Source organism: Cyprinus carpio, chromosome B24 (assembly GCF_018340385.1).
Source record: "Cyprinus carpio isolate SPL01 chromosome B24, ASM1834038v1, whole genome shotgun sequence".
In the NCBI taxonomy this organism is placed as follows: domain Eukaryota; kingdom Metazoa; phylum Chordata; class Actinopteri; order Cypriniformes; family Cyprinidae; genus Cyprinus; species Cyprinus carpio.
This window is the reverse complement of record NC_056620.1, coordinates 20,890,982-20,910,741: the sequence shown is the minus strand read 5'-3', so window position 1 is coordinate 20,910,741 and position 19,760 is coordinate 20,890,982. Positions and strand designations below refer to the sequence as shown.

Sequence of the window (19,760 nt, the reverse complement as noted above, 5' to 3'; positions counted from 1 at the left end):
TACATTAAGACAATGTCTGCATGCATACTGTAAAAAAATAAAAGCGAAACTAAAAATCTCAACAGATTTTCACCCGAGGCTAAACAGGCTGTGCAGATTTTCTCACACACATGACTGTAGGACAATATGCTCTAGTTGTTGTTGATTTTAAAGCTCACATTGATTTTAATTATAAAAAAAATACAACCCCATACAAAAAAAAATTATATATAAAAATTCTTTAAAAATTTTTAAATAAAACAAAGATAACTGGAGTCATGTTTAATTCAGTGTTTTACTTGCCATTTTTTCTAATTGTCTGTGCAATTCTAGCAATTTGTGTGAAAACTGCTTTCAGTTTTTTTCAGTATATTGATAATATAAATTTTTAAATATATTTATATTTGTAATTACCTACTTATATCATATTTTTATCATTATTATAATTATAGTATAATCGTTATGCATTTATCATATTTTTTTTGCCACTGTTTTATATATTTGCAATATAACTTTATTTATATTGTTCAAAACATTTTCAAAATTTTTAATATTTTGCTTTTGTCTATAACCTTTTAAGGTTTAAATTCAAAATATTTTCCATTTAAAAATATATATATTTGCTTAAGCAGCACTGTTTACCACATATATTTAGTATATAGTGAAAATATATTCAGAAAAAAATACTGTTTATATACTTAAAAAATAAGTATTAAAAAATCTATTTTGCTATCTGTAATTGTATGCTGTATTCTATTCATATGGAGAAAATCTAAATAAAATGAGGAAAAAGAAAAAAAATCTATTTTGCCATATGTGTTTCTGTAGCACAACGGAGTGGGGCGTTTATTGCTTAGAGTTGGGGTTTGTTCAAATCTCTAACCCTAATTACGAGCAATGCTGTGACGCAAGCCTTCACAAACACCACTAACAATGACAGATTTCAACCCGGAGCTAAACGGATTGTGCAGATTTTCTTCTTAGACACAAATGTTTATGATAACACGCTCTAATTGGTGGAGATTTTACAGTTCACATGGACATAAAACACAATCATGTGGGTTCACCATTTCTTATTCTCTTCTCAAGATCAACGTAAACCAGAGTTTCCATTATACTCAGGCCACAATCATTTCTATGAATGCATCTGCTGTACTGTCCACCTGCATGATGCAGTGATTTACAGTAACAGTGTTTCACCTACAGCATCTCCATCAGGACTCAATGACGCAACTTAATCAACTAAAGTGTGTGTCCTTAAACAGATATTTGTAACTCATGATATTCTTTCTTACCGATACTTGTGTGCTATCAATCCATCACTGGCCTCGTGCTTATGAACTCCATGACCTTTCTACTCAGGTAAGCATATTATAAGACAGCACTGGCATTGATCAATGAGCAGAAAACCCCACGAAATCTGTTTTTCCCAGTAAGCATCAATCAATATCAATATACTGTTATGAGATGTGCGATTAGGTGTGGAATCTCAGTTCATCAGCAAAATAGCCATGTGTTACATTTATAATGTATCTATGTGCATATTTATTAATTGTTGTTTTGAAAGTAAACTAATTAAAGAAAAATAAACATGTTTATGGTTGTTTTAAAAAGTCCTTTACAAAGACTACATTCATTTAAACACAATAGAACAGATCAGTGCTGCTCTCTGCTGGTGAAACATATGTGCAGCATTCTCTGTACACATGTAGAGACACAAAGACATTTATTCCACACCTGCATGCACACTTTTCTCTCATTTGACATCGTAAAGATATACAAATATTATGTTGATCAAATCAAACTTTTTCTTATAATTTAAGGCTTATAGGAACAGTGCACCCAAAAATAAAAATTTGCTGTAAATGTACTCGACCTCGGACCATGCGAGATGTAAATTAGTTTATTTAAAGTGATGGCTCTCACAAACACACAGCTTTAGGCTTCACAAGACATTAATTGATGGACAGAAATTGATTACTTGTGATGTGTTTATCAGCTGTTTGGACTCTCATTCTGACGGCACCCATTCACTGCAGAGCATCCATTGGTGATGCTAAAGGTTCTCCAAAGATTAATTTCTTTTTAAGCACATTTTCCTTTTGGGTGAACTATCCCTTCAACAAACGTGTAATGATATACTTTTGTACATTATGTGAAATTTGAATAGCATATAATGCAATGACAAAGCACAAAATCATATGTATTCATAAAACACTTTTATAACTAAAGTTTTGATACTGTATGCATAACACATACCGTATTTAACAGACAGCACACGTAAGAGGGACTCATTCACCTTACAGTCTGACATCATGCATAGCCGCGATATAAGTACTGTAGACAGAAAAAAAAAGTTCCTGCATATTAAACAGCAAAATGCAATAATTCTGACTTTATGTGGTGGGAACTATATATTTTTTATTGCTCAGTACGCTGGATAAATACATGACTAATTAGTAGGCCTACTAATGAAAAATGTGCATGTAATTATTTCCTTGAGTACATTGTTATTTTTAGTCCTATACTGTAATTATGACAACATACAATATGTGCAATATAGATGCTGTTAACATCAATCAAACAAACAAAAAACCTATCAACCAAACAAACAAACTAAACTTCCATCATCCCAACAATCCTTCTATCTATCTATCAGTTAATTTTAGTTAAAGATATAAAAAACTAAATATACATATGTAACTTTCTTGATCTCTACATTTGTGAAATTAATGCATGGAAATAATGCATTGCATTGTGTGGCCACAAACTAATTTCTATAGTGTTTAGAAATATTTCAGACCACCACACTCTTTTAGCAAAAAGGTACAAAAAGCAGTCACTGAGGCGATAAACCTTTTTTTTTTTACCTCTAAATGTGCATTTTAGTACCTTAAAGGTGCATGCTAATAGCTAAAATGTACATATTACACAGATGGTGCATATTAGTACATATTAAAAGAGTAGGCTACTTCAGTGACAGCTTTTGTACCTTTTTTAATAAGAGTGCATGATGCCTGATTGGAATTGCAATATAGCTGTGTGTGTTATTAATATGGACTGAAAGAGGGAAGTTGCTGTTTTCAGCAGTAGACACCTGCAGACACCTTAGACTACGTCACAAAAAGATGTACGAACTAGTCTGTATCACATAAATGCGTGCACACACACACACGCACGCGAGGCTAGAGAGAGTGTGAGATGTGCTTTGTGCGCCATACCTACTATATGCAGACAATTCTATTCAAATCTGCCACGAAAGACACTCTCCAAGAGCCCACAAGTGTCTAGCGGAAATTATTGATTAAGGTTTAACATTAACAAGAATGGAAGAGTGTTATTCCTGAGAGAAAACTGCCAGCGCGCAGGAGTTACAATGTCACGCGCTCAATCGCCAACTTGAGCGCCAACTCAAATCATTTATTAAAAAAGGTTAATAATCTGCTTTATCACCTTGAGTTTAATTACAAATATCCAGCAGGCTGATTAAAAGTTCTGTAAAAGGGGCTTGCAGTAGATGTGAAGAGAAAACCCTCAAAGTGAAGGGATTCAAGATGGCGTTCTGACTCAAACACCATCAAGCCTGAAAATGTGAATAACAGAACAAGCGCGAGAGATAGAAATAAACCTGTGCGATAGCAGCCTGGACTAATCTGATGCCTTTATAAGTGAACAGTGCAAAAACGAGGGAAAATAAGCCGACGGGATACGCGTTTCACTGCCAGCCGAGAGATAACAAAAGAATGCGCCAGCGTTTAAAGCATCAGCCCAGTTTGACCAGTCCTAATATCTCAATCGGATCCATAACGCACAAATCACTGGGAATGCATGCAGTGATCGATATGATGAAGCTGACCACGGCACCGGTGGGTTCTGGTCGGTACAGCTGGTCTTTGGGTCGTTGGCAACTTTCCTAACAGCCGAGCTCTTCTCTCAGATCTCTCAGCATTGGAGCTGCTGGTTTATATACTGTAACGTTTTACTCGTTTAGATCTATAGCTCATGCATTGCACCAACACTTCATGAAATGTGTGAATAAGAGCCTTAATATGAGAGCCACTTTATTTGGCGCACATTTGATTTATAGAAGGTTTAACAATAAATAATCAGAGAAACGTCACGCGTACTCGGTGGCCGGACTGTGTTAGTTCGTCGGCTACTTCAGCTTATTAAAAACGAAAACGACGTTTTGCATGAATCAAACCCGTCCTGTCCTCGAGTGTGTTGATGGGGCTTTCGTAAACAGTCGGTGTTTTCCAGCTCGAGGTCGTTGTTTTGGGCTAATTTTGCGCGAATTCTGCTAAATACATCACCGCGCTCGTCGGTTTGGGATGATTTTCGGGGAAAAAAAGTTCACGGCGCAGTGAATTCGGGATAAAACGACACACGCACGTAAAGCCTAAAGCCTCCGCTCTCGGACCGTGGCATTGGGAGGTTCGCTACCGAACGAGTCCTGCTAAATTCGGCCTCAGTTCGAGGAGGAAGAAACACAAACCAGCCCGCGCAGATTTCATGGAAGCCCGCTTGATCAGCTGCTGGCAGTTGGTGTTCTCAATCACGTCCGCGTGGAGGCTTCATATGGCGTACAGGCGCACTTCGGCGAATAATATACACACTTTCAGCGGCGCTCGGTGTGGGTTATTTAAATACATATTTTAAGTGGGACCTGAACAAAGACGAAGGTGAGACGCAGTGGTCATTTAATCTGCTATTACTAATTTTTACGCTGTTATAAAGATTTTAATTAATTTTCAAGCAACTCCAGCACTTTTTCTCGTGAGGGAGTTTTTGACAGTTGTGTTCTGTTTTTGTTTGAAATCCTCCAGCACCGATCATGGCTGAGACTGCAGCTGCTCCCGCATCCAGGCCCAAGAAGACGAAAAGCTCCAAGAAAGCGACGTCGCATCCCAAATACTCCGAGATGATCAAAGCGGCCATCGCAGCCGACCGGAGCCGCGGCGGCGCGTCGCGTCAGTCCATCCAGAAGTACGTGAAGAACCACTACAAGGTGGGAGACAACGCCGACTCCCAGATCAAACTCGCCCTGAAGCGCCTGGTGGCCAGCGGGCTTCTGCGACACACCAAGGGCATCGGAGCCTCGGGCTCCTTCAAACTGGCCAAAGCCGAGGACGCCAAGAAGCCAGAGAAACCCAAACCAGCACCCGTGAAAGTCAAGAAGCCTGCCAAAGCCGCTGCCAAGCCCAAGAAAGCCCCCAAGCCCAAAAAAGTGGCGAAATCCCCCAAGAAAACCAAGAAAGCCGTCGAGAAGAAAGTGAAGAAGGCAGCGGAGAAGAAGAAATCGCCTGTCAAAGCCAAGAAAGTTGTGAAGAAGGCGAAGGTGGCCAAACCTGCCAAGGCGAGCAAAGCCAAGAAGGTGAAAGCGGCGAAACCCAAACCCAAACCCAAAACAGCGGCCAGGAGAACGGCCAAAAAGAAGTAAACTGAAATCGATAGGACTGATTCATTCGAAACTCAGTGTAAATACACTTTTTGAAGCAAATGTTTTTGGTATATTGTTATTTTTGTAAGGTCTTTGTGCGCGGACTTCAACCCCACATTTTTACAGCGTATTACTCCAGAAACTTTTTTTTTGTGCGCATTTGTGATTCTATCAAGAAGATCCCAGACATCGAAACGGCTTAACTGTTATTTATTTTAAAGATCTCTTTCTGGACATTTCTTTATAAGCTGAACTTTTTTGCACACTATTATCATCATTCAGACATAATAATTAATTTGCCAATTAGATATGTCGATAGAAGATATATTCCTACTGTAACGTTAGGTCATTCGAGGACTGTTAAGAACAATAATAAAATGTCATTGTGTGAAGAACGCTGCCCTGTACAGAACCAACTTGTGACGTGGACTGTTGTAGTCTAGTTCCATTGCTGTCCATATAATACTGTCATTGCGCGTTATTTGCATTACTGTGCATCAATAAACTTTTCTCATTGCAAGCAGCACTTTGTCTAGTGTTTTACTGCAGCACCATGGAGAGCACAGATAGTTAATGTGAGTTTAAACGGGTGCCATGGCAGTGGTCTTCAGGGAGCGCACTTTCCAGCAGAGGAGAGCGAAAGGTGAAGCGCATCTTTGGGTTTGAGGGGCGTTTTGACTCTCTGCTGCCCGCGGTGTTTGATCGGAGAACTGCAGCTGGGGTAAATGCAAATGCTTCGCTGAGATGACATGTCAAGCGGTGTGACGTCGAAAAATATAATCGAAATAAAAACAGTTTCAAACAGAAAAAGACTTAAAAGTCATAAAATAAAAACACAGTTTTCAGTTTAAATATGAAGTCTTTACACCTTGGCTTCATAAATATAGACAGCAAACAAAGTGGTTGGAAATGATCTTTCTTAAAGATACTTAAAATTAAAATTAATTGGAGGCTACCAATAGACAAAACACTGGAAAAAGGCCAAATTGAGGGTCATAAAAACAAAAAGGTAAGCTATAACCCTGATATTAAAAGTATCTTAAATATAAAAGTTTCATAAAACATTAACTTATAAAAGTGAACTATGACTATAGGTGAACTCCAAAAAGCAAAAAATGAACATATTATAAATAGAGACCTATTTTAGCATCTAAAATATACACTTTCCTTATGCACACACAATGGTGTTTTAAAGTCTGAGATTTCATTAAAAACTGACCCTGGAAATAATTTGAGACAAAGAGTTTATTGTAATGAAATATATCAGACTTCTGTCTCCAATCAAATGGGAACAAATGACTCTACAAAGTCAGATTTGTGACTCAAGATGCTCTTTAATACATAAAATTATGCTGGAGAACATGATTATGGCATAAAAAAAAAAAAAATCATAATTCAGCTGGTTATGCTGATGATTGTAAATATGTATTAAATGAAAAAGAATGCAAGTATTTTCACGAGCAGTCTCAGACTTTTGGACCCCACTGTACAGTATTTTATCCTTTATGTTGAAAACAAGTACCTTCATTATTTATCAACTATCCAAAACTCACCTCAAGCATCTCTGATCTGCTCTATGTATATTGCATAATGCTCCTGAAACGTGATGCTGTATCCAGTCTGAACAGTAATGAGATACGAGCTCACCGATACAAGAGGGCCTGCTGCAAACCTCCAGGACCCGTCTGACACATTCATGCATTGAAACTCAAGTATATGAATTTGTTAAATAATGGCATGACCTAACCTAACAGAATAACACAATGTGTATTGTATGATCTAGTCGACAGACAATCAGCCAATCATAGAGTCACAGAGCACAGTAAACAAAATCAGCAGAAAAAGCTAGTTTATTACAAAATATTTCTATTAGAACAATCCAAGCATCTCATTTGAGGTTGAAACTGGAAGACCAAGGCTGATGAGACGCGGGCCTGGGGGACTTTTAGGGCAAGTTAATACTGGGCATTAATACTGAACAAAATATAGGAATTATGAAAACTAAACCAATAAACCGGGCCCGCCACAGTCGCTTCTTTCTTTTTGAAGGAATATCTTCACATGCTAATTCATGTGAATGAGCGGGAAAGACCCTCAGCCCTGAAAATGGCTTTTGGGTTGCTAGGAGAATTTTTTTAGGCTGAAATAAAAGGTAACATGGTAACAATGCTTTCGAGATAAATCCAGTTTGGACAATATTATAAATACAGCAAGCCAGGTCATCTTTTACTATCCATCCTGACCATTTCAGTCCATTATAATGGTTAAAATAACTGTATTCACACTGGTTATCTGGTTTTGTAACTACAGGATGGCTCTAAATAGCATCAGAGCAATTAATCTTACTAAAATATCATTTAAAATACACTTTTTAACGCCATCCGTCCCTACTGCAATTTTAAACATAATCAGAAATCATTCATCCCTACAATCAATACAGGCGAACAGAAAAGCAAGATTTTGCAAGATTCAGTCCAGTTTAACTATTCTCAAAATCATCAATGGGTTTTGCCTCGGCGGTCTTAAAAAAGTAACACATGCATTTGTCAGTCATGGTCCATACATATCAATGTCCATCTGAGGAATATGAAATGGAAATAAATGGGGATTGATGCTTATTTTTCTTTAATTCGGCTAATTTAGAAGATGCACTTAAATGCTTTCTGCTGACATCTGTAGCATTCAGCTAAAATTTAAAGGAACAGTTCACTCAAATGAAAAATTTGCTGACAGTGTACTTATCCTCAGTTCTTTATCAGAACAGATTTGGAGAAATGTAGCATTGCATCATTCTGCAGTGAATGGGTGCCGTCAGAATGAGAGTCCAAACAGCTGATAAAAACATCACAATAATCCACAAGTAATGCATGCATTTCAAACCTTTCTTTCTGAACAAAATATCCATAATACTGCTTTCTCCCGTGAAAAACACATCTTGTCTGAATCAGGAGAGAAACATGAACAGATTAAAACACCATTTACAGTCCAAAACAGGTCTAATCAAATGTGTGTGTGGATTTTTATAGAGGACACTTTTTCACTGGAGGAAGTGTTATAATAGATTATGGACTCATATTTTGGCTAGAAATATTGGTTTCCAGATGATGGATTTATTACAAACATGCAGCTTTTTGTTTCACCAGATGTTAACTGATGGACTGGAGTGGTGTGGAGTACTTGTGGATTATTGTGATGTTTTTATCAGCTGTTTGGACTCTCATTCTGACGGCACCCATTCACTGCAGAGCATCCATTGGTGAACAAGTGATGCTACATTTTGCCAAATATACATCTTGGGATGGCCTGAGTGTGAGTCAATTTTCAGCTAATGAACTATTCCTTTAACTTCTATTTAACCCAGAACTTTCATTAGTTTCTAAAACATTTTGAGAGGGGGAATAATAAATTACATTTAAGTGCATTTCCTGTACTGGCTGAGGTAAAACTCAATAACCGCCCCCAACATTGAGATGCCTTTGAACACGCTTCAGAATCAGAATACCAATTCACATGGAATATATTTATGATCCACACTGATTCAATACATTACATACTCTGTACAATTCGAAATGTAACCTTTTAAATCATTTCTTGATATTGTTCCCCTCAAAGCATGATGAAAAAAATGTCTCTCAGGGTCAGTCAAACAGTAAGATCGGGAATTTTTTGTAATAAAAGCAAAGCGTGTGTGCAATACTTTAGTCCAGCTGAGAAGAAACAAACAAACATCTGCTTAATTGTGTCGTTGTCACTGTAACTAGTAGAGCTTCACACCCTTGTTAAGCCACAGTGACTCAATAAGGCCAAGACAGAGCGCAGGAAACGAGGGAGTGTGTGTTTATCTGCGTGTATTGTGAGAGAACGCGAGAGTGTGCATCATTTGTGTCGGCTGAAGGCTCTGTACAGAGCGAAGCCCAGCATGGCAGCTATTGTGGTGCCCAGAGTCACACGCAGCCAGAAAGACGTGCTGCTCATGTCTGATCCGTTCAGGTGCCTGCAGACAGGAAGAGAGATTTAAATACACTCAGTATTTCTAGTGACCTTGATGACACATCCAGCCAAGCGGGCTAATTTTAGTCAGGCATCTGCAAATCTTTGAAGTCAACAGGCAACGTTTGTTACCCATTTTATTGAAAGATATTTAATGAAAAAGTAGGGAATTTTATTAAATAGGAATTGATTGGATTGTGAAAAATGGAGGTAAGAATAAGAAGACTTGGCAACATCAACCCGAAAAACAAAAGCAGTTTCAAAGTCGGAGAGAGTCATTCATTTTTATATTCATTCTTTAAAGCGGTTTAATTAAAATTTAGTAGCAGCCTTTAAATATTTTAAATGGTTTTATTTTGATTATATATATATATATATACACATACATATACATATATACATACACACACACACATACAAACAAAATCAAACAAAAAAAAAAAAAATATATATATATATATATATATATATATATATTGTCCTTTGAAGCGAATTAAATTTAGCAGCTTAAATTAGATAGCTAAAAAAAAAACATTTTTTTTTATTTTTTTGTACTTTGAAGTGGTTTAACTTACACTTAGAAGCCTAAATTAAATGGCTAAAAATAAAATTATTTAATTATTTCATAATTAATTTCGTAATTTCATTTTTGGCCATTTAATTTAAGCTGCTAAATTTAAAAATGTTTTCATTTTATATGTACATTTCATAATTAAAGAAATTTAAAAGTAAATTTAAAAAAAAAAATATATATATATAGTTTTAAACTTGAATGAAATGGCTAAAAATGAATTTAATTATAAAAATATATAAAATGTAAATTATAAATATATATTTTTTTTAATTGTAAAATGTATGTACTTACGGGTACATGGCAGCCCAGGTGAGCTTGCTGTAAATGTGTGTATGAGTGTGTGTGAGCATCGTGGAGAAACTGAGAGGTGAAGGCAGCCGATGTTTGTAACAAAACTCAGACGGGCTCATCCCATGATGCTGTTTGACTTCTATCAGATCAGCTTTGGAGCCCACAACCACACACGGGATCCCACTGTCCATGTAGTGCTGCTACAGAGGAACAAAACACAAATATACTCCTTGATCTTGAACTACTGAAGTTTCTGCATTTGTTCGATTAAAATAGAGGAAAATACAGTAAAAACAGTAATATTGTCAAATTATTACAATATAAAACAACTGTTTTCTATTTGAATATATATTTATATATTTAAATTGCATCACAGAAATAAGCTGCACTGTTTTCCATGAGTTATATCAACATAGCGCAACTAAAAGTGCATGTTAGCCTTCAGGAGAAATAAATAACTATCAGGTTGACAGACATCAGGTTGTGCAAGGTCATTATGTTTTATTAAATCAGTCGGATGATCCGATTTTAATGTGGTTAATGAGTGAGGTGCGTCTGAGTTTGTAACACATTACTCCAGAACTGAAGCATCTTGTGCATGTGTGGTGGTTCCGTACCTTATAAATACTAGCGCAGTAGTTGAAGGAGTCCGGGTCGCTGACATCATACATGAGACACGCCACATCACACGCTGCATCTGCTGCTTTTAGAAACTCTGTTTCCACGTCCACCTCCTCCAGCTGCGAGAAAAAACACGCACGTCAGCCGGGAGCCAATAAACCAGGGTTTGTGTAAAGCTTGAGATGGCACTTACGATGAGGTACTTGTCCTGATTGGCTATTGAGACTGTGTTGATGGCGTATATTGTGGGGGGACCGGGGTCGCGCTCGTTTCTCTGAAAATAAACAAAATAGATAATGTTTGGTCGATCTAACCAAGACTACTGGGATTTGCAAAGTACATAAATATTACCGACACAGAATATAAACTGTTGTTAGATGCCAAAAATAAAGCATGAAAAATCTATTCAGAAAAATTTTAGTTCATAATCTAACTGGTATTTAAAAATATATCAAAATACATTTAAAAAGTATATTAAGCATTAAATATGTTCGGATTGTGTCTAGTCAGACTGCATTTTTTGTTTATTGTGTACATATAAATTTCATTGGAACATAAAAATGCATTGGAAAAAAAAATATATATATATTAAACACTACATATGTTCTGATCGGCTCTGATTTGAAGGCAGTTTGCTCTGATTAGCTTCATGTTGTATTCTGTAAAGTACAATTACAAACAGTGTTTTTTCTTTCAAATCATTCTCTCACCTCAGTGCTTCGCTGCAGAAAAGCTCGGAGGAAGTCGGTCTTTCCTGTTCCGCGTGGACCGATCACTTTGCAGAGGAACACAGTGCGCTGGGTTTGTTTCTTCTCCAGGTCTAATGCCTTTTCTCTTGTTACTAATATAAACAGAGAATAAGACTGTTCAGAATCCGTCTGATCAAACACATGCAGGGCTGTGAGAGGATCTGGTTACCTGTGATGGCGGAGGTCTGGGACCCCTGCTCCATTAGAATGGGATACCCGAGGTGACCGAGATGCTCCAAACACCGGTGGACATCCAGATAAGCGGATAACCTGCGGTTTATTCAAAAACACATCAAATTTAAAACCATAGCTACCAAATTGGGAGTGCATATTAATAATATTCCAATTCTTTTTAGTGAATCATAATTATAAAGCACAACATGTGTAGTATGATTCAAATACAATCAACACTTATTAACAGTTTTTTTTTTTAGTGAATCGTAAACATATGGCAGTGAAGTCTGATTCATGAAAAATGACTTGTACCAGCCAGTACTTTTTAGTGAATCATAAACAAACACTGCAGCGCAACCTGTGATGTCTGATTCACAAGTAATGTGATGAATTGGTTCTTTTTTAAGTGAATCATAAACATACAGTGCAATCAATGCAGCCTGATTCACAAACAAATGTCTCTTATGAACTGATTCTTTTTAGTAAATCATGATCAAACAGCACAACCTGTGTAGTCTGATCCACAAACAAATGACTCTTATGAACTTTTTTTAGTGAATCAAACATAAGGCACAACCAGTGTAGTCTGATTCATGAAAAATTACTCTTATGAACCAGTACTTTTTAGCGAATCATAAACATATAGTGCAAACAATTTCGCTTAATTTACAAACAAATGACTCTTATCAACTGGCTCTTTTTAGTAAATGATAAAACATTCAGATCAACTAGTGTAGTCTGATTCACAAACAAATGACTCTTATGAACCGGTTCTTTTAAGCAAATCATAAACACACAGCACAAACACCAAGGTATGATTCACAAACAAATGACTCTTATGAACTGATTCTTTTTAGTAAATTATAAAACATTCAGATCAACTAGCGTAGTCTGATTCACAAACAAATGACTCTTATGAACATTTTTTTTTTTCGAGTGCATCACAAACACAATCTGGTGAGTCACTGTATCAAATCAGAATTGAATCAATAGGGGAAATGTATATTAACACCTACCAGAATATCATCATTAAAAACTACATTAATTGCATTAAAGTGACTCCAGTGAGAAAAATGATGTATTTTGACTCACATCCACTGGCAGAAGTACCCATGCTGTGAGATGTAGATGTCGTCTGATAAGGGGACGTTACTGTACACCTCCGGGCCCCAGGGCATGTAGGGTAAAACACTAAACAGATTCTTCAGCTCAGCGGGAGAGAGAGCTGAATCCTTATCCTGCAGGAGGAGAGTCGCAATCATCAGCCCGACGAACCTCTAATCACGCAAAGTTCATTAGAGGATCAGATGTGAGAGCTCACCTCGTCGTACTTATCAAACAGCTTCTGGAGGAACTGATGACCCAGATGATTCAGCTCCGTCGTGCAACCCACCGATACTCGTAACCTGCAAACACACACATGCAGGTCACTTGGACACTGGTTTTTGTCCATGCACTCACATGCTCTCTCATGCACACACGTACGGTGGGTAGAGGTAGTCATCGGTCAACTCCAGCGTGTCATCGTAGCCGAATTTACGCAGGATGGTCCAGGTGGTTTCATGACGTCCTCTCTGGATAAAGAGAGTGTTCAAGAACAGGAAACCTACGGGAAACACACAAACACATGTGTGAGAGTGAGGGATCATCATTAATTATGATGCAGAAATATGAATATATGGGTAAAGTGTGTTACCGTTGAGTGTGAGTCCATTGTCCTGGACTCCATCACTTGTGTTCTTCCACACGACTGTCTTCACGTCCTCTAGAGCCTGAGGAGCCAGTGGGTTCCCGAAACACAATTTCTACACACAAACATTTTCATACAAATCAATATGCATATTATTTCAATGAATATGTTTACTAAATGTTTAGTTATAAGCAATTAACGACTCTTCACAGGACAATCGGTTCGGAGAATGAATGAAATTAAGTAACTATAATGTATTCATTTGTTAACTATGAACGAAAAAAAATATTTTAATGGTATTACATAATATATATAGAGAGAGAGAGAGAGAGAGAGAGAGACAGATATAACAAACTGAATTAAAAAAGGGTACTAACTAAAACTATAAAAAAACAAACAAATGTTAATTGAAAAAAAATGTAAAAAGTTAGTTAAAATTAAAAGTGTTAACTAAAACTATAAAAAAAAATTTGTTAATATATTGATTTATAAAAAAAAAAAAATACACAAATATAATAAAAAAAAAAAAAAAAATTATATTCAAATTCAGAATTTAAAAAAAATAAAAAAATAATAAAATGATAAATGTTCCCTCTGCAATTAACTAAAAACAAAATAAGTTTAGATTAAAACAATAAAAAAAATCAAATCTAAATAGAAATATTACAAAAAAGCAATACAAATAAAATAAAATGACAAAAATGTAAACTACTGTATATTTGAAAATAATAAATGACTATAAATGAAAACTGAAAATCTAAAAATACAAACTAATTTTAAATAGTACATAAATACAACAAAAGTGTCACTTAAAAACAACAAAACAACACAAAACAAAATTCTTTGATTTAATAAACCCATTTAAAATTCTTAATAAAGGCCTCAATTGTTTGTCAATAAAAAATTTAACTAAATTAGTCAAACATCTACTAAATTAATCGTCAAAAATATATTAACTAAATCAAATTAAGTTTTAATTTCCGATCTTGGATAGGATTGCAAACTATTTCAAATTTCCACCATTGCTGGATGTTCAGATCTGTCTGAAGACAAGATTTTGAGTCTGTCATTAACAGGACATTTCGCTGCTGAGAAATTTGAATATGCTGCAATGCCAAAATGCTAGCATTGGCTTCTGCAGTGAAAACTGAGCTATAATGAGGAATCTGTACTGATGGTTAACCACAAAGCCAGCTGAAACACGATCTGCAGTCTTTGACTCATCTGCATAGATTGGGATTTATGATGGAAAACTTTCTCTAATACTTCAAAGTTGTTTGTGGTAATCATTTGGATGAGTTTGAGATTTTTGTTTCTCGTTAGATCCATGATTATGACTGTTTTTTTAATACTCCAGCAGGGAATACAACAAAAGTGTGTTTGGCTTAGTACATTTAAATCAACTTTTATATTTTCCAGATGGGGTTTAATCTGCGATCCGAAGTGACGAATACTAAACTTTTCGCCTAAAGTGAAAAATCTGCTTGGTACAGTGCGCTGGAATATATTTGTTGGTTGATAACTTTGTTGAATATTGCAGGGTTAATTTGTTTGCTCACCTGAAAGCAGTTGAGTTCAGCGTCACTGAGGATGTGATCATTATCCTGATCAGAGATACTGAAGATCCGACTCAGAGCTCGAACACACTGCGGCTTCAGCTGCACACAACACACATTCAGAAATCTTGTATGAACTCATAAGATGAAGCCGGCCAGAGATGTAGCACTGTGTGTGTGTGTGTGTGTGTGTGTGTGTGTGTGTGTGTGTGTGTGTGTGTAACCTATAGTCTTCAGGGTCGTAGAGCGGAGCAGTCGGGTGCAGAACGGCCTTCTGGGCGTAATAAAAGAGCTCCGAAATATTCTTCAGATTCTTAGCTGAGCACTGCAGACACAAATACATCATCATATACATGTGACCCTGGACCACAAAACCGAAATTCAGATTTATACATCATCTGAAAGCTGAATAAATAAGCTTTCCATTGATGTGTGGTTTGTTAGGATGATACAATATTCGTCTGAGATACAACTATTTGAAAATCTGGAATCTGAGGGTGCAAAAAAATCAAAATATTGAGAAAATCGCCTTTAAATTTGTCCAAATGAATTCTTAACAATGCATATTACTAATCAAAAATTAAAATTTTATATATTTACAGTAGGAAATTTACAAAATATCTTCATGGAACATGATCTTCACTTAATATCCTAATGTTTTTTGGCTTAAAAGAAAAATCTATAATTTTGTCCCATACAATGTATTTTTGGCTATTGATACAAATATACCCCAGCGACTTAAGACTGCTTTTGTGCTCAAGGGTCACATATTATATCATACATTAATAAACATTATTTTTGTCCGTTTATGCTAATAAGATGCCATCTAGGTAGAAAGCTGACTACGTTTTAAGAAAAAAAACTATGAAATTTTTCAATACAGCATCAGTAACCAAAAATACAGTTTCAATATAGACAAACCATAACATTCACAAAGCAAACCATCCACTCCAGTTTGCTAAATGAACTTGAATAATATAATATAGAATATTTATATCCTCTACAGCTGCAAAAACAGTTTCAGGTCAGAGACAGGCTGAAAAATGGTCATGAAAAACATCTATATTTGATTTTCTATAGCAAGAAACCTTGTCTAATTTTTTTTTCAGGAGAAAATTCAACTAAAAAAGTGGGATGAATGACCCCTTTCACACATTCATATGTGAGATATATGTGTGAAATATGTAATTTGAGCTTGTGTGGTGAGCGATTCGAACCTCCACACAGGTCTCAATCTCTGAAAACTGGTTCATGATTGGCAGGATGGTTTCCATGGAGCTGCCGGAGCGCAGGTCGGACTTGTTGCCCACGAGGATGATGGGAATCCTACGGCAACAAAAAGAGACACTTTTTACGGAACTCCTAAAAAATGCAGATGCACTCACATAAGAACAGAATACAAGAACATACTTGTTTCCTTTCTCAGCCCCACCGTTCACCAGCGGAATCCACTTAGTCCTGATCTGAGAGGAAAGATAGGATAAAATCAGCTCAGGGAAAACAAAAAAGACCAAAATATATAGATAATGTTCAACTGATAACCTTGTCAATGGTTTCCTCTTGTGTGACATCATAAACCACACACACAACATTGGCCTACAAATCAGAAAACAATCATATAAAATACATGTAATAATCACATACATTTCACACACACGCATATATATATATATATATTTATATATATATGCATTTATTTATTCAAAAATACAGTAAAAATTGTAATATATATTTATTTAATATATAGTGAAATATTACTGATTCAATGCTCAAGAAATATTTCTTAACTGTTTTTAGTATAAATGTCGAAAATTACTATAAATGTTTTTGTTTCATAATATTCATAATCTAAAAAAATTATAAAAATAATGACTTAACTAAATAAAACATTTTACTCAGCAGTGATGCATTAAAGCGATCAAAAGTGACAGCTATAACATTTATAATGTTACGAGAGATTTCTATTTCAAAATAAATGCTGTTCTTTTGAACTTTCTATTCTATTAAAAAACAGTGTATCACAGTTTCCATAAAAATAACAATCATCACAACAATGATAACAACCAAAAATAATAATCAGAATTGTTTCTCGAGCAGCAAATCAGTATATTAGAATGATTTCTGAAGGATCATGTGACACTGAAGACTGGAGAAATGATGCTGAAAATACAGCTTTGATATATATTATATTAAATATATTCATATGTAATACAGTTTTAATAATATTTGACTACATTACTGTTTTTTTTGTATTTGTGTCAAATTAATGCAGCCGTGGTTGCAGCTGGTAAGGACAAAAACTATGAATATCATGAAAGAGATGTGATTTATGGCTAGATCAGGAGGCCTCTCACCTTTACGATCTCCTCCCTCAACACTTCATCAGACTGTTCACTTTCTGTAGAGAGATGATGAGTGTTAATAAAATACTACGGGGCAAATATTAATCATTCGACACACACACACACACACCTGAATAGTCGACTATATGTGTGGGCACTTTCTCAGGTGTGACGTCGGCTGGTATGGTGATCTCTTCCGCTCGGAGAGGAACCTGACGGCACAAACACCTGAGCTTCCTCTTACTGCATCAGACAAACACACACCAGAGAGGCTCATGGGTAAACTCACCTTCTCAGGAAACTCCTCTCCAACCAGAGACATGATGAGAGAGGTCTTTCCCACTTTGGCTACAGAGAAACAAAGCACAGAACTGTATTTAATCTCAATGAAAACACTCCCACGGTTTATATGACTGCTGTGATCAGTCTGACTTCTATGTAGCAGCACAGCGGTTTTCAGCATTGATATTATTAGTAAATGTTTCTTGAGCAGCACATCAGTTTCTGAAGGATATATTCAGATCCACAGGATTGTTATCAGAGTTTCTCTGTGAATACGTGCATTGTGTCACAGGTGCTGCAGGATCTGTTTGCTCTTCGGGTTCATTTGATGTTGTACTAGGCACAAACTCCACACCCTGATAGTTACCATGACAACACCTTCATTATTAATCACTGGCCGAACAATGAATGAACAGATTATGCAATTCACATACAAACACACACACACACACACACACATATACATATATATATATATATATATATATATATATATATAGATAGATACATATATATATATACACACATACATACATATACATACATACATACATACATATATATACATATATATGTATGTATATAAACACATGCAATAAATCTAAGCGAGATTACTCTAAAAACCTGCATGCAAAACAAATAAATACACTACTGTCAACTAAATAGTGTGTAATGAGTTGAATATATATCACATGCAATATCTACTAAATAAAGCTTGTGTTTAATTAACCGATATTTAATGTCTAATTAAACTTCTGAACTGTCATTAGCTTGTAATCTGTGTTAATAACATGTCACTATATAATAGTTCATTTTCGTGTGTTCTGATTTAACATATAAAACTAATGAATTGAGCACTAAATGAATCGATAATTCCATAATTACTTCAGATCATTTCTACAGGAGCTCAAGGTTGAGGGTTAGCGCTCTCTAATCATGCTAACTTTCATTAAACTCTCACATTTAATTTCCTCGGTAGTTAAAAGAAATGATATCTTACGCTCCCCCAACATGAGTATCCGGACATCGCGTTTCATTTCACTCCGCTGTCTGCTGAAGATATCTTTTCGGTTAACTTCAAATTCAATTTCAAAGCTCAGTGCTACTAGTTTCTGGCTAGCCCCATTCCATCCAAAGAAACTGTCACTGCTACAGACTTCCGGTTGGAGCCCAAATGGAGCGCCCTCTATCGTTCATTTCGCTTTTTAATTTGCTTCATCTTTTCCTTTTCTTTATTTTATTTACTTATTGTATACTTTTTCGCTATAAGTACATTATACATATTAAACTGTAAAAATTTAAATAAAATATATTTATAAGAATAAATAATAAACAGTTATGCTATTAAAGCTTTTTTTGACTATTGACTTTTACAAAAAAGGGGGTTAAATAATGATTACCTTGGATATATTGGCCGATGTTTTTTTAGTAATTTGTGGAAAATACATTGTAATTCCATTAAAAAAATAAAAAAACAAAAATAAAAAAATTAAAAAAATCAAAATAGATAGATAAAACGAATAAAAAAATAGACAGATGGATAGATAGAGATATATATATATAATAGATGGATGGATGGATGGATGATAGATGGATAGATGGATAGATAGATAGATGGATAGATGGATGGATGGATGGATGGATGATAGATAGATAGATGGATGGATGGATGGATGATAGATAGATGGATAGATGGATAGATGGATAGATAGATAGATGATAGATAGATAGTTGGATAGATAGATGATAGACGGATGGATGGATGGATAGAGAGATGGATGGATGGATAGATAGGTAGATAGATGGATATATGGATAGAGGTATAGATGGATCGATAGATAGATGGATAGATAGATATATAAATAGATGGATGATAGATGAATAGATGGATAGATAGATAGATGGATGGATAGATATATGGATAGATAGATGGGTAGATAGATAGATGGCTAGATGATGGATAGATGAATAGATAGATAGATGGATGGATAGATAGATATATGGATAGAGGGATAGATAGATAGATAGATGGATGGATAGATAGACAGATATATGGATAGAGGTATAGATAG

General features: G+C 35.6%; 2 protein-coding genes across 2 annotated transcripts; one reads left to right on the top strand and one right to left on the bottom strand.

The window, feature by feature from the left end:
* Positions 1–4,500: 4,500 nt before the first annotated feature.
* Positions 4,501–5,942, top strand: LOC109094231 (histone H1.0-like). Its single transcript, XM_042752408.1, has 2 exons — positions 4,501–4,661; positions 4,806–5,942. Exon 2 carries the CDS (start codon positions 4,814–4,816, stop codon positions 5,417–5,419), a length of 606 nt encoding a protein of 201 aa, XP_042608342.1. The 5' UTR covers positions 4,501–4,661; positions 4,806–4,813; the 3' UTR covers positions 5,420–5,942.
* A 1,309-nt stretch (positions 5,943–7,251) lies between these two features.
* Positions 7,252–18,828, bottom strand: rhot2 (ras homolog family member T2). The gene is made up of 19 exons (XM_042752409.1): positions 18,689–18,828; positions 17,696–17,754; positions 17,537–17,618; positions 17,419–17,462; positions 16,607–16,660; positions 16,475–16,527; positions 16,282–16,390; positions 15,289–15,389; positions 15,068–15,191; positions 13,515–13,623; positions 13,304–13,424; positions 13,140–13,224; positions 12,911–13,056; positions 11,814–11,914; positions 11,606–11,736; positions 11,089–11,169; positions 10,892–11,014; positions 10,275–10,474; positions 7,252–9,413 (listed from the first exon to the last, which is right to left on the bottom strand). Exons 1-19 carry the CDS (start codon positions 18,723–18,725, stop codon positions 9,296–9,298), a joined length of 1,878 nt encoding a protein of 625 aa, XP_042608343.1. The 5' UTR covers positions 18,726–18,828; the 3' UTR covers positions 7,252–9,295.
* Positions 18,829–19,760: the final 932 nt, after the last annotated feature.

Excerpts from the sequence above, each read along its gene's own strand:
- LOC109094231 (XM_042752408.1), top strand. The coding sequence starts at position 4,814 with ATGGCTGAGACTGCAGCTGCTCCCGCATCCAGGCCCAAGAAGACGAAA.
- rhot2 (XM_042752409.1), bottom strand. The coding sequence starts at position 18,725 with ATGAAACGCGATGTCCGGATACTCATGTTGGGGGAGC. Across the intron at positions 15,192-15,288 it reads TACGACCCTGAAGACTATAG|ATTTCTGAATGTGTGTTGTG; the intron begins GTTACACACACA and ends AGTTCATACAAG. Across the intron at positions 13,425-13,514 it reads CAATGGACTCACACTCAACG|GTTTCCTGTTCTTGAACACT; the intron begins GTAACACACTTT and ends TGTTTCCCGTAG.